Source organism: Panthera onca, chromosome D3, assembly GCF_046562875.1.
Source record: "Panthera onca isolate mPanOnc1 chromosome D3, mPanOnc1 haplotype 2, whole genome shotgun sequence".
Taxonomy (NCBI): domain Eukaryota; kingdom Metazoa; phylum Chordata; class Mammalia; order Carnivora; family Felidae; genus Panthera; species Panthera onca.
In genome coordinates this window covers 28,687,854-28,712,549 of record NC_138350.1, presented here as the reverse complement: position 1 = coordinate 28,712,549, position 24,696 = coordinate 28,687,854, and the positions used below count along the sequence as shown (strand labels likewise).

Genomic DNA, 24,696 nt, shown 5'->3' with positions numbered 1-24,696 from the left:
CTTTTTTTTTTTTTATATTTTTATTAAAAATATTTTAAATGTTTATTTTAGAGAGCGCAAGCAGGGGCGGGGCAGAGAAAGAGGGAGGGAGACACAGAATCTGAAGCAGGCTCCAGGCTCTGAGCTGTCAGCACAGAGTCTGACACAGGGCTCGAACTCACGGACTATGAGATCATGACCTGAGCCGAAGTCACTCAACCGATTGAGCCACCCAGGTGCCCCTGTAGACTGCTTTTTGAACAGGCTTTGCATGAGGAATGGGGCATGAACTGTGAGATCATGACATGATCATGACAGTGTCCCTGCCCGTCAGGATCATGACATGAGCCAAAATCAAGAGTTGGACGCCTAACCAATCTATCCGGGCATTCCCTTTTGAATTTTTTAACTTACATAATTGGCTTTTTCAAACTTTTTTTTTTCTTTTTTAAGTAGGCTCCACACCCAACATAGGGCTTGAACTCACAACCCTGAGATCAAGAGTTGCATGCTCTACCTATTGACTGAGCCAACCAGGCACCCCATATTTTTTTTGAATATACTGCTCAGGACTCAACTGTGCTTCCTGAAGCTGAGTATTTATGTTTATCACCAACTCTGGAATCCCACTGGAAGCTGACTGGAGCTTCTCCTTCAGCTTCCCCTTTTGCTTTATTTTGGTAATTTCATTGTTCTCTGGTTTTCTCTTCATCTAGATCTACTGCTTAAAATTAAAAATGCTGTTTAAACTTTAGTGACATTTCCAGTTGCCCTGTGTCATCCTCTTCTTTTAGTTTGGGGTCTTCCTATCTGCTTAATTAGAGGGTCACAGTGGGTGGGAGTAGGTGGCTGTTGGGGGCTGGCTGCACAAAGGTTTTTGAGTCCTAGAGCAGAGGCAGGACATGGAGCCACACCTGTGCTGGCAAGAGACACAGATGGGGCGGTTGGGTGGCCTTTAACAGGAGCCGGAACAGAGCAGTTCAGGAAAATGCAGTGTGATTGTTGGTGCATCTGCGCTGTGATGAGTCAGTTGTGAAGCGCATTAACCTGGGCCCCTAGAGGCTTCCCGGTGGGCTGCACTCCGGGTGGGAGAGGGAACACTGCCCTGCTCCCTTCCCAGCATATCCAGGAATCACCCCTCAGCTGAAGGTACACCTGGCACTCCACACTTTTGCTGGTTTTTATTTTGTTCACATTGGTTAAATCTTAAGTTGAATATAATTTTTTATACACAAGAAAATACTTCATGTACCTAGGGAATGTGTTGGGAATGTGTCCAGTGCAAACGAATTATTCACACCCATGCAGAGAGTGTCGCCAGAGGATTGTCAGTCATCTCAGCCTCACATGTCACATGTGGGTCACACTAGGAAGGAATGGATTGCCAGGCTCTGCATGGTGGACTTTTGTCCTATTTGTCCTATAAAAATAATCCCAATGGATGGAATGATGGGGCCACCAGCAGTTCACCCCCTTTGACCACGCACAGCAGCCAGGATGGGGCTGTGCTCTCTCAGCTCTATGATTGTGGGATGGCTGGGGGGTAGCCATGATAGCTGGTCCAGCTCCACCCTCAGTAGGGGATGTCGTTCTGATAGTACTGGATCATGTCGTAGGTCCGGCTCCTGGAAGGAGAGTGGAGGGAGAGTGGAGGGAGGCTGTAAGGAGACTGTCTCGGGTCTGGGTCCCTCTCCCCGCTGCGTCCTTCATGTCTGCCTGGAGAGCTGCATTTGGGAAGTGCCCCTTTTCTCCTCTCTGAAGGTGCAAATGCAAAATCGCAGACCCTCTAGCCTCCCTGCCAGCCTCTCTTCTAGGGACACTCCTTTCCCCACCTGTGACAATGACTGTGTGAGCCCCTTTCTGCTGTCTCCTCCTGGGCCTCCTCAGCCAAAAACCACTCTGTCCCACACTCTGGTAGGGGGAGTGTTAGCCAAAGATATTCGTGTCCCCAGACACAGTGAGTGACTCTGCCCCCTGGCCTGGCACGTGGCACGCAAACGACAGCTCATTCTCTTCCTGTCACACCCCGCAACCCACGCCCTTCCTACTCTGCCAACAAAACAATCGAGACCTCCCTCGTCCTGCCTTTTACACCCCTCTTGTCATGTTCCTCATGCTTGCCCTTGAGCTGCCTCCCGTTCCTCTGCTCCTGTTAGGCCCACCCCAGCCGGCTCGCCGTCTTCCTCGGATTCCATGTCTGCACCTCCCAGAGGGGAAGCTTGGCTCCCCGACTGCCCAGGTGCTCAGCCGCTCTGCCTTCAGAACTGGAACCCACCTCTTCTCATGGCTCCACTATCATAATGGCCAATTGGCCTGTCTCCACCCTGGGCCACCTGTCACTGCCCAGGCAGCAGCGTGAGGAAGGTGTGGGGAAGCAGGGGCGGGGCTGAGGCCTCTTCTGCTCCTCAGCCAGCCCACTGGGCTGTGCTCGCCTCCTTGCATGCCCTTTGCACCAGCAGCTTGCTTGGCCTCGCAGGCTGGGTCCCAGGTGGGCATGGTTTCTGGCCTTTAGGCCTCTGTTGGGTGTTCCCCTCAGCATAGCCCTGGCCCCTCTAACCCAGTACCCTGTCACTCCATGAGGGCTCCCTTCAGGACTTGTGGTACAGAGTACCCTGGGACAGCAGCATCTTCGTCACTTTGGCCCAGGCGTGGCCCCACGCAAGGTGCCTGGAGAACATTCGTGTGTGGCAGCGGGCTCCGGAGGGGAAAGTAGAAGGGGGAGACTCACCTGTTACTGAGGAAGCAGCTCTGAATGACCTTCATGATGAAGTTCGCAGCCTCTCTCTCGGTCATGTTGGGGCTGAACCTGTGCCTGGGGGGCGAGGGCTGTGTCAGGGCTGTCCCCTGCCACCTGTGGAAACTGCTCCCTCTAGGCTACTCTCCCATGGGATGCGGTCTTGCTAACAGACCACTTAGCATTTGTGGGAATTTGTTCCCTCCTGGGAATAGCTGTAAGGGGGAGGGGCACTGTTCCCAGCTGGCTCTGGAGGGCCTGTCCCCTTCCCCAGCAGAGCCTAGGGCTAAGCCGCTGCAGCCTCAGGCTGGAGGTAGGGCCTGGCACTGCATCCTTGAGAAATGAAGGGATACCTGGAACATCCGCAGCCTGGTGCAGTGACAGCGCCTCACCAGGAACCCTGTCTGCTCTGGGGTTCTGAGGAGAGTGCTTGGCCTTGATAATGATCACATTTACCAGCACTTGAGAGGCTCCCACCTTGAGGGGACAACTGCCCCCCAAATGGCCTGCGCATCTGCCCAGGACCTACTTCAAGAGCTTGATTGTCTGGCCACGGAAGCAAGGCAGGCCAGTGTCCAACATGAGAGTGACCAGAGAGACAACTGCATCCATGTAGGGCCTGTGGAGAGACGGAGGGAAGGGGAAGGAGGCTGGCCTGAGCAGGGTGGCCTTGCCTGCACTCCTGCAGCCCAGCCACCACCCAACAGCTGCACGTAGCAGCCCACCTCCCTGCAGCTGCCAGGCGGGGGCCGCTCACACATCCTTGAATGGGCTGAGCATCCTGTCCCGGTCTGCCCACCTGAGGCCTCTGGCCATGGTTTCTGTGCCTGGCTGAGGAAGCGCAGGCGTGCAGGGCAAACATACCCTGACCCTCCTTTTCTCGTGGGGCAGGTGCACTGAGTGGGCGTGACGCAGGCTCCAACAGACTCTGGGTTGGAGTCCAGGCTGCTGTGTGGCCTTGGCTCTGTGACACTCTGAAGCCAGGACAGTAAGTCTTCAGGGTGCAGCTGGGAGGTGGCAGATGCTCACACTTGGGTGAAGGGGTGAATGGCGTGCTCACAGTGAGGAGCCCAAGGTGTTGCCAGGCAAGGCCACACCCAGGAGACTACAAAATGTGGTGGGACACTGACACCCGGAGCACTGACACCCAGAACAGAGACACTGGCACAGGTGGGCAGAGTGGTGATGGGAAAGCAAGGCCCAGGCTGCCTGGACCAGTAGGCATCCTCTCGCACCTGCCTTGCTCTCTCTGAACGGCAGTCCCTTGATCCACAAAGGAGCCTGAGACAGCCCCATGGGACCTCTGAGGGATCTTGCAGGACAAGCGGCACCCAGGACTGGTGCCTGACCACCCTCCTCCCCACTGTCTCGGTACCCCCACTGGCCCCTCCCTGGGGCTCACCGCACGGCCAGGTAGCCACGGACACACATCTCCATGAACCATTTGAAGGGCGTGGCCTCCATCTTGCCCCCCATGATCATCACCATCTCATCGGTCAGCTTGATGTCTGGTTCCCAGCCAAGGTTGCCACCCGGTGAGCTTTCAAACATGAAGCCAAAGTCTGCAAAACCCCCAAAGCCATTCGTGACAAGATCAGATGACAGGGCAGAGATACGGGCGTGCTTCAGCCAGGGCTTGGAGCCACAGGCTCCCCATACCCCACGAGCTGGCCACAGGCCATGTTTTCTTGGAGATGGTAGGGGCAGTGGGGCGGGGGGGTGACAGCAGGCAGGAGAGAAAAGAGGTTATGGAGGTGGGGAGCCAAGCTGGAGCGGAGATGAGACTGGCCCTGGGGCTAGATGAGCTGTGCTCTCCCTGGTTCCAGTTTTCAACCCAGATTGCCCCATGCACTGTGGTACCACTGCTACTCGCCCCCACAGCCTAGTGGCCAACAGCTCTGGTCTCAAAGCTGGACTTGAACCCTGACTGGCTGGGTGACCCGAGCATGCTTGGCTCCTCTGTGGGATGGGGATTGGTATCCTGCCCTGGGCTCTAGGGGGTGAAGGGAGAGGAGGAGGGTGGCTCTGGGAGCTGGCTGACCGATGTGGATGATGTGGCCCTTCTTGTCCAGCATGATGTTGCCGTTGTGCCTGTCCTTGATCTGCAGCAGGAACAGCAGGAGGCTGTAGGCAGCCATGCTCCGGATAAAGTTGTAGCGAGCCTGTGTGGAGAGGGCCCAGGTGCTCACGGATGGCCCTAAGGCTGTACCTCCCAGGACCTTTGGGCATTTTCCTGCCTTGTTCCTGGGACCCCAGGGCCTACAGGTGTTCTCTGGGCTCTTGTTTCTAGCCTTGGAGGTAGAGCCCAAATCAGCAGGCCAGATCTTGGGAACAGGAGTGACAAGTGACTGCGTCTGGGGGTTTAGGGGTTTAGCCCCTTCCTCCCACACCCACGAATTTGCTTTCTTCTGGGGAGTCCATCTCAAGGTTCCTTTGAATCCCAGAGAAGGTTATGAGGTGCCGTTGTTTTACCCCCAAACGTACAAGGACTCAGAAAAGCAGGGAAAGTGGGAAGCAGGGTGCTGGCCCATAAGCAGTGCTGGGAATGGTGGGATGGAGAGCACAAGCAACCTCTGGTCTGGGGGCTGCCCCGCTGGTCACCTGCTGGAAGGCCAGGGTGGACTCGTCCCCATACTGGCGCGTGAAGTAATCATACATGCCGAAGTCCGTCTGGCGGCCCAGCTGGTCCCGAGAGGTACAGTCGGGGATGCACTCAATCACTCCGCACTGGAGAGGAAGGGCCAGGTGCTGAGGCCTGCAGGCAGGACCTGTCTTGGCCTAAGGCATCGGGAACACCCCCTGGGCTCCTGGGAACTTACCCCAGGGGCGGTGGCCACCACCCGGTATGGGAAGACAAAGAGGTCCAGGCCAACCAGCTGGAAGATGTTCTTGAAAAGGTCAATAATCTGCAGGGCCAGCATATCCTGGAGACCAGGGAAACAAGGGGTGGTCAGCTGGCCGCCTCCTGTGCTCTAGTCCACATGACTGCTAGTAGCCCTGCCAGTGAAGAGGGAGAGAGGGAAGGAGAGAAAAGGGAGGCCATGGCCAAGCAGGAGTCTGGAGCATCTGGCCTCACTGCACACCATGCTGGGCTGGGCTCTGACCACCGGGCACCAGGCTAGACTAAGGCCATGCTGTCTAGTGGGGGATGCAAGTCAGGAGTGCCTGTCCTCCGAGGCAGTTCCCTCTGGGCGGCCAGGGGATGGGCAGTGGGTGGGAGCTGCTGGAGAGACCCCTGGGTTTGGCAGAAAGCCCTGGTTTCCTCTGTGGCACCTCAACCCAATGTGGGAAACAAAGATTGTGGTTCAGCATGTGAGGTGTGACCCCTAAATGCACCCGGAGCCTTGGGAAGAGGGCAGGCCTGGCCCCACTCACTACCTGTCGGCAGTCATCTCCCACTTTGAAGATGGCCGCCTGCCATGAGATCTTTTGGTCATCAGCCTCCTGTGTGCCACACTCGTCCTCAGAGTCTGAGCGGCACCGAAGACCTGTGTGTGGGCGGCGGAGAGGAAGCCAGTTAGCCTGGAGGCAGGGAGAGGCCCTCAGGGCCAGGGCAAGTCCTGCTCACCTGCCTGGAACCCTGGGAATCTTGGGGATTGTCTCTGCAAAGCCCCAAGGAGGCCGAATGAGGCCCAGGAGACAACTGGGGTCAGCAGATGGAGCCACGGGGCCAGGGATCTCTTCTGAAGAATGTTTAGGCTTAGATGGAACTGAAGATAGAGCCCCTTTTTCATTGGAAATGGGGACCCAGGTATGCCTGGGATCAGCAGAGGGCACTATGAACTGGAGGGTAGAGGTGTGTGTCTGTCTGCATCCTGGGGTGCCTGGGAGGACCTGGGGGCCAGAGTGCAGGGAAGGCCATGGAAGGCATGTCCCCATACTGGCAGGGGACCACACCTCCTATTCTAAAATTCATGCCCACTCAAAACTGCAGAATGTGACCTTTTTTGGAAATAGTATCTTTGCATATGTAGTCAAGTTACTGAGGGTTAGGGTGGGCCCTTATCCAATGACTGGTGCCCTTATCAGATCAGGGAAATCTGGACACGGGGACACAGGGAGAAAGCCTTGAGAAGACAGAGGCAGAGGTCGGAATGACAAAGATGCCAAGCATCACCAAACTTGCCAGCAACCACCAGAAGCTGGGAGAAATACACGGAACAGATTCTACCCATCTTCAGAAGGAGCACGGCCTGGCCGACACCCCAATGTGGCACTTCTGGCCTCCAGAACTGTGAGAGAATAAATTTCTGTTGGTGAAGCCACCCAGGCTGTGTCACCTGCACGGCACCCCCCAAAGCTCTGGGCTACTCAGCCTCAGGAAGGTGCCTCCTGGACTCAATGGCTGACCTGGGGCCGGTCTCCAGGTGTCTCTGTCACCGTATATAAGCTCTGTGCCATTCCTAAACAAGGGCTCAGACCCAGCGTGGATGGATGTCATCTTTCACAGGGAGCTGGTAATAAACTAAATATGCCCCCTAAAACTGGCATCATCCAGAGAAAACACTTAGATCCCAAACCGTGTCAGAGTTTCTTCACTGACCTTCTTTTTCGAGTTCACTAACACCACATCGTTTCACTTTAAACTTAGCCAGATACGGGGCTTTTGCAGCACTGCAAAACAACAGAAGGAACATGGGTGCTGGAGCAAATGAGAACTTTGTGCAAGGGAACTGCCTAAAGACAGGCGGCCTCTCACCTCTGCATGGGTGTCCCGGACTTGTAGTCGATGTCCAATACAATGGCCTCGGGGTTGCTGGGCAGGTAGCAGCCTGTGCAGGGACAGAGGGCGAAGTTACAGGGAGCCCCAAAATGACTCCCCGCCCCCAGATGGGGCTTCTAGGTCCTCATCTGAGGCACAGATATTTTATCCTGTGGCCATTACAGGTCCATCCTCCCTGATCTGTGGTCTTTTCCTGGACCCTTCCTGATATCTAACAAAGGAGCTGCCACCTCCCAGGAGACACTTCTCCAGGAGGACACACCAACACTCAGCTTTACAGACTTAGCACACTGCTCCTCGGGGCCCGACTGGCCGACCAGTGCCAGGTGGGGAGCTTCCTGCTCTTACAGGGCATGTGCAGGAGCTTTCTACACTGCCTCCATTTACGTGGAACACCCTCAGTTCTTATACTCACCCACTGGCTGTAGCTCCCCTCTCTCAGCACACATGTCAAGTAGGGAGGACAAGAGAAAGCCTATTCCTGGTCAAGGAACTGGCAGTTCCCCTGGGGGGCTGGGGTGTGCTCCCTGAGACCCAGGAAGCGGGGGAGAGATCCTGGCTAGGGAGTGGGCTTCTAGGAGAGGCCCTGACACAGGAAGTCCTGGGACTCTTGGGAAGCAAAGCGAGGCCTTGCTGTGGGGTCAGGTGGGCTTTGCCACCAGGGGAATGAGGGGCAGAAGGAACATGCTGTTCCCTCAATGCCCTCACACCATCCTTCCCTGGCCAGTTCTGGTCTCTCTCCCAGGAGCACAATCTACTGCTCTGCCCTGGAGTCCTGGCTGGCTCCCCAGTGCCTCCAGGACAAGACCCGGCAGCATGGGCTGCAGGGGTCTGGGAGCCTGCTGACCAGGGAAACTGCAGCCTGTGTGGATGTCGAGCTTCTTTGAGCTGAGCTACTGTTTACACTGGGCAGGGCAGGTGGCTCAACAAGAGTCAAGGAAAGGTCAGCCAGTGTGGGCACCCTCAGCCCAGTACACCTGTGACACTCCCACCCATGCCCACAGTCTGTGCAGCCTGTGTTGCTCCTATTCCACTGGAGTTCAGGAAATTTCTAGAATCATGGCTGCCAAGGACAGTGTCTGGGCTTTAAGAAAAACAGAAAGCAACAAGGAAGATAAAGAGTATCTGCTGAGAAGTAGCTCTCAGCTCACCAGGGGCAGATTATGGAGAGGGACACCAGTGCCCCAGGGCCCAGGCTCATGTGGGCTGGCCGCCTCCCTGATCCCGGTGCCTACCCACACTGTCCACCCACAGGAAGAGGCCCATCTCATCCTGCTCACCAGGCTGCACTTTTACTTCAGACAGAGCCGACAGGCATGCCTTCTTTCTCTCGTCGCCTTTAGGGTAGGGCCTGAGAAACAGGACAGAAATGCTTTGCTTTGTCTCTGCAGGAACTGGCCTCTGGGGCTTCTGGGGGACAGCCCAGAGCCCCTCCTGTCTGATTCTCCTTTCCTCTCCTCCTAGTTTTAGCTACTACTGAAGGCTCTGCTAGACCAGTTCTTCCCAGACCAGGGTGGAGTTTTCTGGCTGTCACTGCCCCTTGCCTGTGTGGGGTGTGTGCATGTTGCTGTCAGAGGCACACAGGGGACACAGTTGGCTCTGGGGTCTATGCTCAAGTGCTGGCTCTGTTGTTTACTTGCAGCATGACCTTGGGCAGGCCCCTTTGTCTTTCTGCATCCCTAGGATGAGGATGACAGGGTAAAGTGGAATCAGGTGCCTGACATGATGCCCAGGAAACACCACCTCCCACTCCTTTATTTTTGCGGGCTAGAAGCTGCTGCATCACCGCTCTACTTAGTACCGGGCCCAGAAAAGGGCCTCAGGGCACACAGCCTAGGTCACTTGGTGACCAAGGGGCCAGGGAACAGCTCACGGAATGAGATACTTGAGAAAACAGGAAGCCAGTGCTCCCCCTGCCAGGGCCTCTCCCAGGCACTTGGCCAGTTGACTCCAGGGCCCCGTCCCACATAAACTGGCAGTGCCACAGATGTCCCAGGATGGCATCAGCCCTCACAAATGGATGGCCCAGGAGGTAAATCAATAAAACAACATTGGGAGTTACAAATAAGTCTGGTTTTCCTAACACTCTTCAAAACTTGGAGAGAGCAGAGTGGCTTCAAGTTAGGGGACAGTATCTAGAATGAAAGATATGTTTTCTGAAATTTGCATGGCTGTGCATTTTGCTATACTTTCAAGAGACTTGAATTGCCAGGGCAGTGATTCCCAACCCTGGCTGTTCATTAGAACCAGTGCGGGCCCTCCATGCAATTCCCACAGGCCAGGACTGATGCCACTTACTTGATGATAGCAGACACGTTGGTGATCTTGTTAAAGAAATCAAATTCCCGCTGGTAGAAGTCCTTGGCTGGGCCTGACAAGGAGCCTGTGATCTCCTCCACTAACTGCTCCAGGAGGTCGCCGATGTCAGCTGGCAGAGAAACCAAGAGGGTGAGCCTGCAGCCGTGCCACAGAAGGCCCTCAAGGAAACCCCCCACATCTGCCAGATGTACAGTCCAGATGTCCAGGTGTCCCCCAGCAGCAAGGTCAGACATCCTGAGTGTGGTCTGCAGATGCCTGGAGGGTCCCTGGGACCCTTCAGCAGGCTCCCACCAGTCAAAACCACATTGACAGGCTGTTTGCCCTCCTTGCGTAGACACCTGCGAGGCTGTGCACAAGCCATTGGCCAAGGTGCTGGTGGTCACTGGATCCTTATGGCTCTGCTCCCACAGTATAAACAAAAGCCAGTGTCACTAAGAATATCCCTGGTGAGGTGATGAGCATTGACTAATCTGACTGAACTCTACCCTGAGTGTATCTTTCTAACATTCTGTGTGTGATGAACTGGACAGTGTCCGGAGCCCCCTGCTGTATGTGAAGCACGCGGATGCTGTGGTCTCAAGGAACAGCATCTTGTGTTGGTGTGACTTTCGGGCTGAACTAATCTCTTTTTTCAGGGAACATCATTTTTTACTTGAAAGAGTGACTGACAGACAAAAATAGAGTTATTTGGACTTAGGTACATGGGAGATATTTTCTTAAAAATCAACAAGTCGAATCTGCCATTTAAGGAAAACTACAAAGTTTTGGAAAACTTGCATCTGTGCCGGTGAGCTTGACAGCTCCCCACCACTTGACAATGTTTCTGTTTGGTAAGGCCAGTGGGGCACAGGCAAATGTGAGTTTGAATGCTGTGAAATCCTGTGGGGGGTGTAGTGAGTGCTGGGTAGACCAATGGGCTTCAAAGAAAGAGCACGAGAAACTCGCTGCCATGATTTCAAATCCACATCACAATTCACCTTTAAGAAAACTATCACTTGTTGTGTTTGGTGCAGTATCAGCAGAGACTACGAGACCACCTATAGTGACCAGAAAGACCACTAAAATGGTCCTCCTTTTTCTAGCCACGTGTCTGTACCAGGCTGAATTCCCCTCATTTACTTCAACCAAACAACAGGGTAAATGCAGAAGCAGAATGAGAGTCCTGTTGTCTTTTACTAAAGATGCTGTGGCATTATTACAGACATTAAAGAGATCTGTAAATCTGTAAAGCAACACCACTCTTCTTCTTTTTGAGTTTGAGAGTCGTTTTTCATAAAAATGTTATTTACGTTAATATGTGATGGGCTTGTATTATTTTTTAAATGTCTTGGTTCTCATGTCTAACATTGGTTAACACTGAGAACCAAAGCCCACATAAACCAAAGGTCTCCGGGGGCCTCACTAGTTTTTAAGGGTGTGATGATGTGAAGATGTGGGCAACCTCTGAGGACTGCCTTGGGTGGTTGCCTCGCCCCCATATGGAGTCACTGGGTCAAGCGCAGGGTGAGGAGAGGCTCGGCCTGACCAGGAGGCTCTCACATGTGCTTGGGGAGCTGCAGGATGGTGCCAGGGTGGGCAGGACGTCTGGAGGGGAGGATAGCAAAGCCTTCACGAAGGAGGAGGATCCTGCTCCCGCTGGGTGTTCAAAGGTGAGAATTCCCACCAAAGGATGGGAAGCAGAGGGAACCATGGGCTGGGACAGCACGGGCCTAGGAGGGTTAAAGTTGGGGGGTGAGGCCTGAGCGAAGATGACAAATACTCACGGTCCTTCTGGTGCCCTTCTTCATCCAGATAGATGTTAGTTTTCATGTTCCAGATAAACTGGTGTGCCAGAAGCTGGGATTTGGACGCTGCCCACAGAATATACTCCCGTACGTAGCCCATCTATAGGAGAACAAGGTCACCATCAGCTCAGGCCTGGGCGCCTCTCCACCACAAGACACTCTTACCCAGTGTAGGAGTAGACTCCTAGCACTTGCAGACCCAGCAAGAAGGCCCAGTGGTTTCCGGCTGTGTGAGCAAGCTTGTCTGGTTATGTGTGAGCCCAGCCTACACAGGCCAAGTTCCAGCTGGCTAGCTGGCCGGTGGGGCAGATGGAGCCCCACGTGATGGTGTCTTCAATATAGGAAGGAGCCGGCTTTTGTTTCCCCTGTGACTTCCCCTAGATTCTAAGAACCATGACTCTCCAACTAATTTCTGCTGTTGTCAAGTATGAGGAATGAGTAGGTTGGGGACTAAAACTCAGTTATAAGCTGGTTGTTTGGAACAATGTTCCACAGTGATGGGCAGGTTCCAAAAAAATTCTAATACACAGATACTTCATGAGTTGACACACGATGGCCACTATCCTAAGGACCTTTCCTCTTTCTTCTTCTTAGTCGTATTCTACTACTCATAACTCCAAGTTTTAATTGCCCTTTTTTTAAAATTAAAAAATTTGCTTGTTTACTTATTTTTGAGAGAGACAGACCACAAGTAAGGGAGGGGCAGAGAGAGGGAGACACATAATCCAAAGTGGTCTCCAGGCTCTGAGTTGTCAGCACAGAGCCCATTGCGGGGCTCAGACTCACAAACCATGAGATCGTGACCTAAGCTGAAGTCAGACACTTAACCGACTGAGCCACCTAGGCATTCCTTAATTACCCTGTCTTAAGGTTTAAAAAGGTGCTGGCCTTTCTGGAAGACTCCTGGAGGAGTGGCTTCTCTCCTCCCACCACAGTAGTCTGTGGCCTCCCATCTGGTAAAGTATTTTGGGGACAGATGTCCTCAACTTGGCTGGGTGGGCTTACCTAGTAGGTTAAACTTCAAATAACTCCTCGCTATGGGTTTCCCACTGCTAACCCAGTAAAAGGATCTAAAGATAAACTATGAATATTCAACTTGTAGTCTGCTTAAAAGTTTGTGGAGTTTCCGAATTGGTGGAGAGGCTGGGAGAGCCAGGCGCCTGAAGAGCGTGGAAACTCCACAGCCTTCCCACATCCCTTGCCCTATACTGCCCTCGCACCTGGCTGTTCGTTGATTATGTCCTTTTATGATGCACCGGTAATCCAGTCAGTTTTGCTGAGACCACAGAAGGGGACTCAGTGCAGTAACGAACAGACTACAACAGGGAAGTGGAAACCGGCAGCCGTCTGAACAAGGAGGAAGTGTCATCAGTCACTGAGGCCCACCGAGGCTTCTAGCTTTGGGAAAGGTTTTAGCATTTTATTCTTGTGTATCCTTTCTTTTTTTCATTTTAAAAAATGTTTATTTATTTTGAGACAGAAAGAGAGTGTGAGTGGGGGAAAAGTGCAGAGAGAGAGGAGAAAGAGAAAATCCCAAGCAGGCTCTGCGCTGTCAGCACAATATCAAAACCACCTGCTCAGAATTGGAGGGCTTTTGGCAGCTACCTAGCTAAAACAGGACTCAGTGTTTCAAGAGAAGTTGGCTGCAGTTCTAGAAGCACTTTGGTCTATGGACCAAGACAGAGCATCCTGCCAATCTGGGAGGAAGAAGCTAGCCCTGGGATACCCAGCCACAGTGCTCATAGCCACCACAGTGAGACACAGCACTTGCTGCTACTGCAAGGACTCAGCCAGGACACAGGGGAGTCTGGTGTCTTATGCAGTGGGGAACAGAATCAGCAGGAACAGGAAAGGGGCAGATGTTGCTGCTACACTTAGACTCAAGCACAGGTCAGGGGGCCAGTGCTAGGATGAAGCACGGGCAGTGTGGGTTCTGGGTTGTGGTCACCTCCAGAGGGGTTTCTGTGCCAGGCCCTGTGGTTAGGTATCTTATGTACAAGTGCTATATGTGATGGGTTGAACTGTGCCCCCCAATTCATGTGCTGAATTTGTATGCCTTAGTGCCTCAAAATATGATGGTGTCTGGAGATGGGCCTTTAAAGAGGTGATTAAGTTAAAATGAGATCATTAGGGTGACACTTAGTCCAGTGTGGTGTCCTTATAAGAGGAGATTAGGACACATACACACAGAGAGAAGACCATGTGAGGACAGAGGGACAAGGCAGCCATATGCAAACCAACCCTCAGGAGAAACCAACTCTACAGGCACCTTGATCTCCAACTCTGAGCCTCCAGAACAATGAGAAGTACATTTCCATTGTTTTAACCCCCCACTCTGTGGTTCTCTGCTATAGCAGCCCAAGCACACTAATACCTCCATCATTTTGTTTGAGCCTCCCTGCTTCTGACTGAAGAAACGAGGGAGCTAGATTCAGGGACTGAGGAAGTGGCTAGCAATACTTCTAGGGCCCACCCACCCTGCACAGCAGATGGGGCCTCAGGGTGAGACAGGGTGAGTGGGGCCTCCTGGCCATGAGCACCGGCCACAATCATGGTGGGGGTGTGTGTGAGAGGAGCTCAGAGACCAGGTCACAGCTTGGCAGCCCTGCTTCCAAGGCCCCATCCCTGTTGCTGAGGACCCCCTCCGGACTGCCCAGCACGGCTCTCAGAGGGAAGGACAGCACATGTTGGCACAGCCTTACCTTGTCATACCTGAGGGCCTGCACAATCTGGGGGATGTAGAATAGGATAGCATCCTGCAAAGGAGGAGGACAAGTGATAATGACTTCCAGGAAGGGAAGACAATTCCTTACCTCCAGGAAGGTGATAACAAACTCAACACAGATGGCTGTCCCAGGGTCCCACTCCAACCTGGAACAGCCCTGATGTCACTGAGCCCATGGGATACCATCTCACTGGAGATCACAGAGGACTGAGAACTGCGGAAAGTCCAGAGGGTGGCAAAGAAAATGGCCAACGACTTGAAACACATGATGGGTGAGAAAAGGCAAAAGGAACAAGGCTCCTGTGCCTGCGATGACAGGTGAAGTGCCAGCTCATGTATGTTCCCTGCTGGGGGCCTGCTTGGGGACAAGGGCTGAGGTTCTAGCAGACCCCTGTGTTGGGGCCTCCACGAGTCAGCTACCAAATCTGTCACTGTGGCTGTCTCATGGGATCCCCCGATCTCCCAAAAGCCCACTGCTGGAACCAAACTCAAATTCAACTTCCTTCTGTAACTCAAACACCAAATTAAAATTAAAAAACAAGTAATACCAATAAACATATCTGAGTCAGAACTAAATCTGTCTTCTATGACTGCCTGGACAGAAACAGGGTGAAGACATGCTCTAAGATGGACCGATGTTTCATCAGGCCTACATCAAGTGGAGATAAAGCCTGTCCTTACTGTCTCCACCTAAACACTGCCAGATAGTCCCACCGAGGCTGATTCAGGCAGGATGTGGGCTCACCGGAGGGAAGGACCGCAGGACTTTCACCCCGTACTGGGCCGTGAGAGGGTGCGGTGGGTACATGCTGGAGAAGTAGGAGAGGCCTGTGGGAGGGTCTGCGGGTGCCCAGCACAGCACATGGCTGAGCTCAGGGGCGTCGGCATCGATGGTGTGCCAGGTGACCAGAAACTAGGAAGGAAGCAGGGAAATGGTCTGGCACAGGGAGTTCCTGAGGGCCCTCTGGAAATACCCGGCCCCACCCCATATCTCAGGGATGGCCCCAGATGATAATAATAAAGCACTTATAATAATGTGGGGAAATACTTCTCATATATTATGTAAAGTAGCATAATTTCAACTAGGGTAAAGTATGTTCGATATTTTTCTGCTGTAAGCATAATAAATGCCTCATTTGAGAAGTGGAAAACACAGGAAATTAGAAACATCATTCTACCACTGAGGCTGCTAGGTTTTCCTAACACTTCTAGGTTCCAGGTGTTTCTGGAGGCAGTTCTGTTTTTGTGCAGTTTGAGCCCAGGCCCCAGCACGTGCTATACTACCTTGATAGCTTCGGGAATGTCACTAACGGCTCCTGGGTCCAACCGAACGAGACGGGTCACTTCGTTGCCGATGGCTTCTGTGTTCTTAAACCTAGGGCACAAAAAGGGTGTGAAGGAGATGGCCTTTCCTGACTCCATGTAACGGGGTGGAAGAACCCTGAACTGGAGGGATGCAGATTAATGCCAAGTGACCCCTAAATACTCTACACTACTGACATATTGGTAACTCTGAACATGAATGTTTGTAATAAAGAGCACTATGATTGGCTATGACAAAATGCCAGAACTATCTAAAACAGGAATTATCCTATATTCCTCATTCAAAAGACATCCCCTTCTATAGTCCTTGCTTTCAGAACGCCCCCTTGCCCTGGCCCCCAAAGCAGCCTGTCCATGGCATGGTGAGGCCACAGGCCAGAAGGTACATCCATAGATGGGAGGGAGGATGCAAGTTTTTAGGGGTCATGACCCCAGGCTAACACAAGGTAGACTTTCCATGAACACTGTCAAGCTGTGGTCCTAATCCAGAGGACTGCATTAGAACCAGAAGAAGGAAGCAGTGAGTAGGCAAGTGTGTGCTCAAGGGAAAGAAATGTCCACTCCTGGACGTGGGGTGGATGCACTCCCCCTGGTGGGATTTAACACAGGGGCCTGGGAGGCCCCTCTCAGCTACTGGTTTTGTCCTTGGCAGAGCTACCAGGGAGAGTTCACAGGACACTCGGTTGCAGGCCACCTCCTGTGAGTAGCCTGCTGAAGACCTCTGGGAACAAAGTCCAAAGGATCCCCAGGCCTGCTTCCCTGTAGTGACAGCCTCCATGTGCTTCCTTTCTTCCTTGAATAGGACTGCAGCCCTGAATGTGCTCTGATGTTTCCTGCTTGGGCTCTGGGATATTAGGACATCCCAGGCAGGAATCCATGCTGTGTAACCAACCACTGCATAGAGAGACTGGGTCAACATCCAGGGCAGAGGACCAGACCACTACGATTGCTTCCCCAACCATCCTTGGCAGTGACCACGTCATGTTCCTTCCCACTCAGGTACCCTTGGACTGGACTCTGGCAAGGCCCTCATCAGGCAGGTAGGACTAGGGCCCACCTGGCTGGCAGCTGCACGGCCAGGTAAGGAGAGATGCTCCAGGCAAGGTTAACATTGTCTTTCCACTGCTTCTCGCTCAGGCTGATATATTTGGACCTCCAGTTGGCCACGCTGTTCTCTCCAGCCTGGTCCAGCTCCAACTCCGGGGCCGACAATGGGTTGTACCATGTGATGAGACGCTCAATCTCAGTGGCCTGGTGAGATGAGACATCGATATGCCATCTGCGTGCACCCATGTGCCACGCTGCTCCTGTCCTCAGTGCTGTGGGCATATGGCAGGTGTCACCTTACCAGCAGGGACAGCAGCAGCGTCCTGCGCTTCATGTAGTACTTGTGCAGCTGGGAGCCCCGGTTAGTCTTCTTGGATATGCCTGTGGAGAAAAAGAAGGCACAAGTGTGTTCTTCAGAGTTCACTGACCTACCCTTCATTTCTAGAACCTAGAAGAAGCTGTCTTTCAGCATTCTGCCCACTGTCTGAGCTGCCAGGATATGACTCAGACCCAAGGGACCTATCAGCAAACCTTTAACCGACCTGACTTCTTTGAGATGGTGGACATGCCACTGGACAGGGGGTAGGTGTTGATCCAGCCTTGAGTGGCCTGTTGCCGAGAGCCAACCGCTATGTCCAGATTGCTCCGGGTGTCTTGGTTATCTGTGGGCAAACACATTACTGCTTCCAGAATGAGGTGTCTAGACTTTCACCAAGGGCAGGAAGGGAGAGACACGGCGTTGAAGAAATGATTTGCAGAAAAAAAACAACAGCCAAGATTTTTGTTTTTTTTAATATAAGCTCTACACCCAATGTGGGGCTTGAAGTCATGACCCCAAGATCAAAAGTTGCATGCTCTACTGACCGAGTTAGCCAGGTACTCCTAGGAAGTTTTTAACCATTCAACATGTAAAGCCTACTAAAATGTATTACATTCCTCCTAGGATTCAAAATGGAATAAAACAAATGTGAGTGGTGATACTGATAAATTACAAACAGCTCTCTCATCTCTAGCATCATGTTGCTTTTTAATACGGTGGCAACTTGGGACCCTTGCAGGCAGGCAAGAAGAGATGCTGGCCCTGCTCTATGTGGAGCCAGGAAGTTGACTCCGGAAATCACTGCTTGCTTTTCCCTTTCCTTTTTTCTTTCCCTTTCCCATTTATTGATAGAGAGCGAGCAAGTTGGGGAGAGGGGCAGAGGAAGAGAGAGAATCTTAGGCAAGCTCCATGCTCAGTGTGGAGACCGATGTAGGGCTTAATCCCATGACCTTGGGATCATGACCTGAGCCAAAATCAAGTCAGACGCTCAACTGACTGAGCCCCCCAAGTGCCCCATCCCTTCCTTTTCCTATAGTCAGGTTGTCAGCTGTGGGTCTGTCTGCAGAAACTGTACTCCTCACCCCTAATTTGTGCTGTGTAATCAGCTATGTGCTCAGAGAAACAAGAACATGTTTCTTTGTGGAGGTTTGTGGCTTGCTTACACCTTACCTTTTCTTTAACCTTATCCACCCTAGCTTGCTCCTATTCATCTTTGAAGCTCAGCTGTCACCTCTTCCAAAAAACTGTCCCTATCTCCCCAACTCTGGTGGGCCAAGTGCCTGTCCTTGAGGGGTACTCCCATGATCCCCTCATGCTGACATCACCTGTAGATTTGATTATCTTCTACCAGATGAGAGCAGATGGTGCCTTATTCATCTTGGCATATGGGACTTATCCAAGTATCGGTCTGTCAGATATGCAGGGGTGGGGCTGGTGAACTGGGCTGGTGCTGGGAGAAGTTACATGGAATGGCCTCTGCTCAGGGCCTTCTACACTCATTCATGCTTGTCAGCTAGGGCTGGAGGACAAGTGGTGGCCAGGCAGGCTTTGGGCCTCTGGTGACCATGCAGCATGGCTAAGGCCTGGGCTCAGTGAGACTCTCACTATTCTAACCAGACTCCTTCAGGGCTTCCCACTGCACCCCACTGTCCCGCCTGCACCTATGTGTCCCCACCACCCACGAGCAGCTGTGCTGAGAACAATGCTCACCTGGGGGAACAAGCTGGCTGGCAGTCAGGTACTTCTTATCAGAGAACATGGCTGTCCAAAATTTAATCATAATGCTTATGTCTTCACGTAGCCTCTTTTCTCCTTGAGTGGGGAACTTTGGGGGGCAACTTCAAACAACCACAAGAGGACAAGAGTTGAGTGCCTGGAGTCTGGGACTAGAAGCCACATGTATTATAAAGCGTGTGAGAGGTGACACAAGTGGTCTCTTAATGACCAAAGGTGAGCCCAGAGCTGGTCATCAGCAACAATTATCTCATTAATTCGCAAGGAAAAGCGTGATGATTTTCTGAGCTTTCATAGTTGCCTCCACCACTATCCCCAGCACCGTCGACAGCCCTTGGCTGCATGGTGTGCTTGTGGTGGGTCCTGCAACTGCAGCTGTCTCCATACAACACAACCTACACACTCGCAGAGCCCCGGGCAGCGGGTGATTGCAATTCTTTGAGCAATAACCACTCCTAGGAACTGGAAAGTTAAATGAATGCACAGTTGAGCTGGGGGAAAACATGTGTGCATCTCGTAGAGAGGCTAGCTCTAACTAAGTGCACACATGGAAACATGGCACAGGGCTGAAGATGTTCAAATCCTGGACCACCAGAGTCACAGAACAAGGAGGGCAGTGCATAAATCAGGCAAAACCATTTCTGCCGTGACTTCCTGGGATCTGGGACAACTGGGGGCACTGGGTGCAGTGGGCTGTCATTGCACATGGTGCACAGCACAGCTGGGGGAAGTACCTGAAGTAGTCAAAGGCGGTTGAGTAGATCTTCTCGCGAAGCACGTTGCGAATGGTCGCGTTTGGGACCACATCGGCGTGCAGAAGGGCCAGCCCCAGAGTCAGCAGTCTACAAGAGAACACTGGGGGCTGAGTCAGAGTGTGGAGGGCCCAGGAACGTCCCAGGGTCCCTAGCTCCTGTGCAAACCACTTGGCCCTTGGGCATATCTCTGGATGACAGAGCTCTCAGGTGCCAGGACTGTGGCACCAGCCAAGTTACTGCCATTCAGGTTTATTGTACCAGAAATGTCTCAGGAAAGGTTTTTTAAAACCATCACTTTAATTGGGGGCAAATGAACAAGTTGTGTGTTCATCTACCTTGGCCAGAAGCTCGTCTATCTCCAAACTATATGCAAACTACTTCCTGAGTGCAGTCACCAATAAGTGCTACAAAGGTTAGAACATTTAATTCAAGCTAAAAGAAAAATATATTTACCAAGCACCTGGTTTCTGCCAGGTCAGGGCTACTCAATGGGCATCTACAGATGGTGTTGGTCTGTGATGAGTTAGTACAGAAACTGAGGGGATTACCCGCTCATTTCTATAGCAATTTCACATTGTTATGACAGTCCAGTGTGAATCCTTTCCTAGTAATTCATTCTCATGCATTTTATAAAGGTGCAGGTCTATGATGGGCAGGAAATGAAGGGAACAGAGTACTAGCCCTTCCCTGCAGTAGTCTGAGAAGCATGGTCCCAGAGGGCTGCAGGAACATGGGTCTGGAGCTCAGGGGAGGGGTGGAAAGAACTGGTGTTGGCAGTGGGCAGCAGGAAGGGGTACAGGCAGGAAGAGTGGCATACTTTGAAAGGGGGCCCCTCACCCTTCCTCCAACTGACCACCCAGGCACCTGAAGGCTGTCCCCACACCAGACTGACCCTGCCTGCTGTGTCCATAGCACCTGGCCTGAGCCTGCCCACTAGGCCACGTACCCTATAAAGGGGGTATCCCCTGGTGGGGTTGATATTTTGCATGTCTTGGCAAAAATCGACTTGCTGTAGTCAGCATGATCAGAAGTTTTCCATGAACATTTCAGAGGAGTAAAGTGACTGCCCTAAGTCACTGCCAGCCTCCCAGTCTGAGCTTGTCATACCTGGGTTCTGCTACATCACCTGTTTTTTAATCACCACTATGTTACCAAAATCCTTTTGCTGCTATCCACCCCCAAACAATTTAGAAAGGCTGCCCAACATTTGGTTGCCCAAGGTCCATGAGTGAACCACCTTCTTGAACACTCCCCTGCTGAGGACAGCATGCTGGCTGACTTCCTCAGCCCTGGAAGGGCATGGAAAGCAAAGTCATTCCATTTAGGTCCCCTTCCCAGGAGCCCTGCATGTACTAGGGGCTTGGTCAGTTTCTGGCAAAAAAAAAAAAAAAAAAAGACCAAGCATGGGAACCTCCTGTGGACTACAGCACCAACAACTCTGGTAGAAAATTTCACCCACACCGTCCCTGCCACCATCATAGGAGGAGGAGAGGCTCTCACTTGAAGCGAGGCCCGATGGCTGCCACGTGACGGTTCATGCTCCCCTTGGCCCCACCGATGTTCAGGGACATGGAGCGCTGCAGCAGGCTGGAGAAGATCTCCACTTGGTCGGAGCTGCAGTACTTGGCGATCTCGAACCGCTGCACCAGGAACTGAGTGGGAAAGAGAACATGTCGCTGCTGGGGCCTGGCCTGCCCACCTACAGAGCCAGCATAGCCAACTGATGTGGGGCTCTGGGCCAACAGAATGGTGGGTATGGGTCTTCGGGCAAGTGCAATGAGTCCAGCAGAGGCCTGGGCAGAAGGCAGGAACAGCCATCCCTCCTCCCCAGGTAAGGCGTCTTAAACCTGGAGTCCCATGCTTACTGGGCCACTGGCCCCAAGGGGAGCCCCTGACCTCCTGCTAGGGTGGGCGGAGCCTGAGGAAGCACTTACGTCAATCCAGATGTAGTGGGGGGTCACTTCGGGGGCACACGGTTTGGGTTGACTGGCTTCCGATGCTGCCAGGGGGTCTGCTTCCTTTATCTCCGCGGAAAACAGGCCGAACTTCTGCTCCACTGTCATCTGCCAGGCTCCTGCCATCTCCCGCATAAACTGCAAGCATACAATGACCATTAGTGCCTCTGCGAAGCATAGAAAAGTACTTACTGTTGTTTAATTTTAAAAGGACTATGTGCTTAATGAACAAAATAGAAAACCAAAGAAAGTATGAAATAAAAAATAAAGATCACCTATGATCCAACTTCCCAGCCGTTTTCTACTAAAAAGCCCATTCTCGAAATATCAGTAGGCCAGGTGCTATAGTCCTGCTTTGTGGTGTCAGCACACCTGGGATGTGCCTAATGCCACGTGGACTCTCAACAGGCTCCGCCTGGCTGAATCTTCCTAATAATCCTGAAACCATCTATGGTTCCAGAGGTGAGCAGGGCCTCCAAACTAGCAAAGGCAGGACTGGATTTTGCTTCTGGAGCCCAGTTCCTTTTCTTCATCCCACGCAAACCCTGCACATCAGCTTCATGCCACTAATCAGGCCCAGGGAATAACTGCGGGAGCCAAACTGAGTCTGCAACTGCCACCGGGTGGTTCTACAGGGGAGCAGCCTCCCCTTTTGGCCTGACAACACCAGGCAGCAACATGGAGGGCATCCAGACCCGTTGCAGAGAGGCGGCAACTGAGGCTTGGTGCCCAGGGTAAACGCCCTGGCTCCTGCCCAGTATCCATCCCTGCCTTTATTATGGTTTTATTTAGGGAGGCCAAGTAGCTGGTCACCAGTACCCCCACCCAGGCTTCTGCTGGTTAGGGTGGTCAATGGTTCTCATTAGCAATAATCTAGTGCTAGCTGACATCAACAGACATTGACTGAGTCAAGGTCAGGGCAGCTAGCATCCTCTACCCTCCTTCTTGCTTAGAGGCATAGAAGCCATCTGGAGGTCCTGAAGGTGAGGACAGTCCATATGCTAAGGGTGGCAGAGTTGCAAATGTGAGCCAAGCTATCAACGAGCTGCACGTGACACCAGGAGCATAGCCCCTGGTGGTCAAGGCATTGTGTCCAGTTTCTGTTTCCTGCAGCCAAATGTAAGTCTTATGTTAGAGGAAGAAACCGCAGGGCTAACAGGCCTGATGAGCCACAGTCAAGGCTGCACGCCCACTCATTTGTTGAACATGCACATCCTGGTTGCTGCCTCTGGGCCTGGTTGCTTCCCCTCCAGGCTCTGGGAATGGAGCAGTGAATAAGACAAACATCCACCCAGTTTACAGCAGGCTACAGACAGCAAGAGAAGATACAGATATTAGACACTGATCAAAGCTAAGGGGGAAAACAGAGCCATGAAAGGGCTTGGAAGAATGAATGAATCGATGGTTGTGTGTTCTAGAACAGGGTAGGCAGGGGACAGCTAAGACAAACCCTGAAGGAGATGCAGGAGTGAGGAATGCAGCTGCCTGAAAAGAACACTGAAGGAGAGGGAAGAGCTCTCCCAACCTAAAGCAGGAGCACGCCTGGAGGGCAGGGGCAGTAGGGACCCCAGTGTGCCTATAGCAGGTCAAGCAAGGGGAGCAGAGGGGCCTTGCAGATTACAGAAACAAGTGTGCCTTCTACTCTGAGTGGGCATGGGCAGCACTGGCAGGTCTGGGGCATAGGGGGGACCTGACACGACCCATATTTTACTGACTTGCTCTGAGCGCATGTGGAGAAGGCAGAGAGGGCCTGGGTAGAAGCAGGGAGGCCAGGGCCTGCCCTAAGTCCAGGGCAAACGAAGGATACTGGGACCAGGGGGCAGGAGTGGGATGCTGGGAAGTGGTCAGCTTCTGGATATACTTTCAAGGTAAAAAGGTAAATCTGACAGGATTTGCTGAGGGTCATTTGTGGTTAGTGCAAAAAGGGGAGTCAGGGATGGCAGTAAGGACTTTGAGCAGCGGGAAGGACTGTCATTCACAGAGATTTGGAGGCAGATGGGTGGAGGTGAGGGGTTAGTTCATTCGTTTTGAGTCATGAATTTGAGCACCATACCAAGGGATCAGCATTCTTTCCAATCTTAGTGAGATAAGGGCCCCAGACTCTCACAAGGAAGATCTTCATGCTGAGATGAGCCCAACAAGCTCATAGCTCTCTCTCTCCCGTGACTGCAGGAGACATCAGGATTCCATCAGTGACTGTCTCTAAAGTTGGAGTTATGAATGATTTTCGTTTTTTTCATTATGCTCATATCTTCCAACTTCTCTATAATGAACACACATTGCTTTCATAATAGAAAAAATTAAAAACCAGAAGCCAACAATACAAAAGACACTGAAACAAAAGTTAAGTCTGTCCAAGATGTTGCTGGGCCTGGACAACAGGTCCTTGCAGAGGTAGAGACAGGGAATGAGAGGAGATAGATGGACTTCAGTCCCAAGTGAACAGCAAGAATGATCTGGAGGATATAAAAACCATGCCTATCTGGACGGCTGAGGAATCGCAGATGAGAAAGCCACAAAGAACTGATTTACAGAGACTTCACCAGGAAGCAGCAAGCTCCAGCAGCTCGTGGGCCAGTGCTGGGTCTGGACACAAGTGAGTGGACAAGGCCTGCCAAAGGCCAAGATACCTGAAGCCAGCAGAGCTCCTGCTGATAGCAGAGGAAATAGATCAGAGTTTAAAAGATCCCAAATAAAACAGCAATTTGCTTGACATAAAATCCTTTCATGACCCCTCTTCTCTCATTTTGATGGGGGAAGGGGGAAAGGGAGGTGAAATTGGGTAAAAGCAAGAAGAATCCATCCTTTTGGCCAAGACTAACCCCTAGGGGTCAGTGACCTTCATTTTAGTCACCTGACATAAGAAAGACCTATATTCTGGGAAAATAAACAGCAGTGCCCCTCAGTCTCCACTGCTTTTCTTTCCTTAAAAAAAATTTTTTTTAACATTTATTTATTTTTGAGAAACAGGGTGAGACAAAGTGTGAGTGGGGGAGGGGCAGAAAGAGAAGGAGGGGCAGAATCTGAAGCAGGCTCCAGGTTCTGAGCAAATGGTCAGCACAGAGCCTGATGAGGGGCTTGAACCCACGAAATGTGAGATCATGACCTGAGCCGAAGTTGGACGCTCAACTGACTGAGCCACCCAGGTGCCCCTCCACTGCTTTTCTATATACAGAGTCCAGAACAAAACAAAAACATTTAAACACTAAAGAAAAAAAAATCAACAGAAACAAACCCACAGATGACCTTGATACTAGAACAAACCAGATAAAAATTTTAAAATAAATATTACAAATATG

At 52.1% G+C, this 24,696-nt stretch overlaps 1 protein-coding gene across 1 annotated transcript in view; it reads right to left on the bottom strand.

The window, feature by feature from the left end:
• Window positions 1-1,145: 1,145 nt before the first annotated feature.
• The window catches only part of PI4KA (phosphatidylinositol 4-kinase alpha), a 113,718-nt gene continuing 90,167 nt past the window's right edge, over window positions 1,146-24,696 (bottom strand). The window contains exons 33-55 of the mRNA XM_078435488.2: window positions 21,377-21,535; window positions 20,943-21,094; window positions 19,422-19,529; window positions 18,664-18,791; window positions 17,177-17,296; window positions 16,936-17,015; window positions 16,645-16,838; window positions 15,549-15,639; window positions 15,010-15,177; window positions 14,242-14,295; window positions 11,519-11,639; window positions 9,735-9,864; window positions 8,717-8,787; window positions 7,413-7,485; window positions 7,257-7,327; window positions 6,092-6,201; window positions 5,533-5,637; window positions 5,315-5,440; window positions 4,755-4,875; window positions 4,116-4,275; window positions 3,243-3,332; window positions 2,708-2,791; window positions 1,146-1,604 (exon numbers count right to left, since the gene is read on the bottom strand). Of these exons, the coding sequence (XP_078291614.1) occupies window positions 1,553-1,604; window positions 2,708-2,791; window positions 3,243-3,332; window positions 4,116-4,275; window positions 4,755-4,875; window positions 5,315-5,440; window positions 5,533-5,637; window positions 6,092-6,201; window positions 7,257-7,327; window positions 7,413-7,485; window positions 8,717-8,787; window positions 9,735-9,864; window positions 11,519-11,639; window positions 14,242-14,295; window positions 15,010-15,177; window positions 15,549-15,639; window positions 16,645-16,838; window positions 16,936-17,015; window positions 17,177-17,296; window positions 18,664-18,791; window positions 19,422-19,529; window positions 20,943-21,094; window positions 21,377-21,535 (2,568 nt within the window). The 3' untranslated portion in view covers window positions 1,146-1,552. The remainder of the gene's footprint in view (window positions 1,605-2,707; window positions 2,792-3,242; window positions 3,333-4,115; window positions 4,276-4,754; window positions 4,876-5,314; window positions 5,441-5,532; window positions 5,638-6,091; window positions 6,202-7,256; window positions 7,328-7,412; window positions 7,486-8,716; window positions 8,788-9,734; window positions 9,865-11,518; window positions 11,640-14,241; window positions 14,296-15,009; window positions 15,178-15,548; window positions 15,640-16,644; window positions 16,839-16,935; window positions 17,016-17,176; window positions 17,297-18,663; window positions 18,792-19,421; window positions 19,530-20,942; window positions 21,095-21,376; window positions 21,536-24,696) is intronic.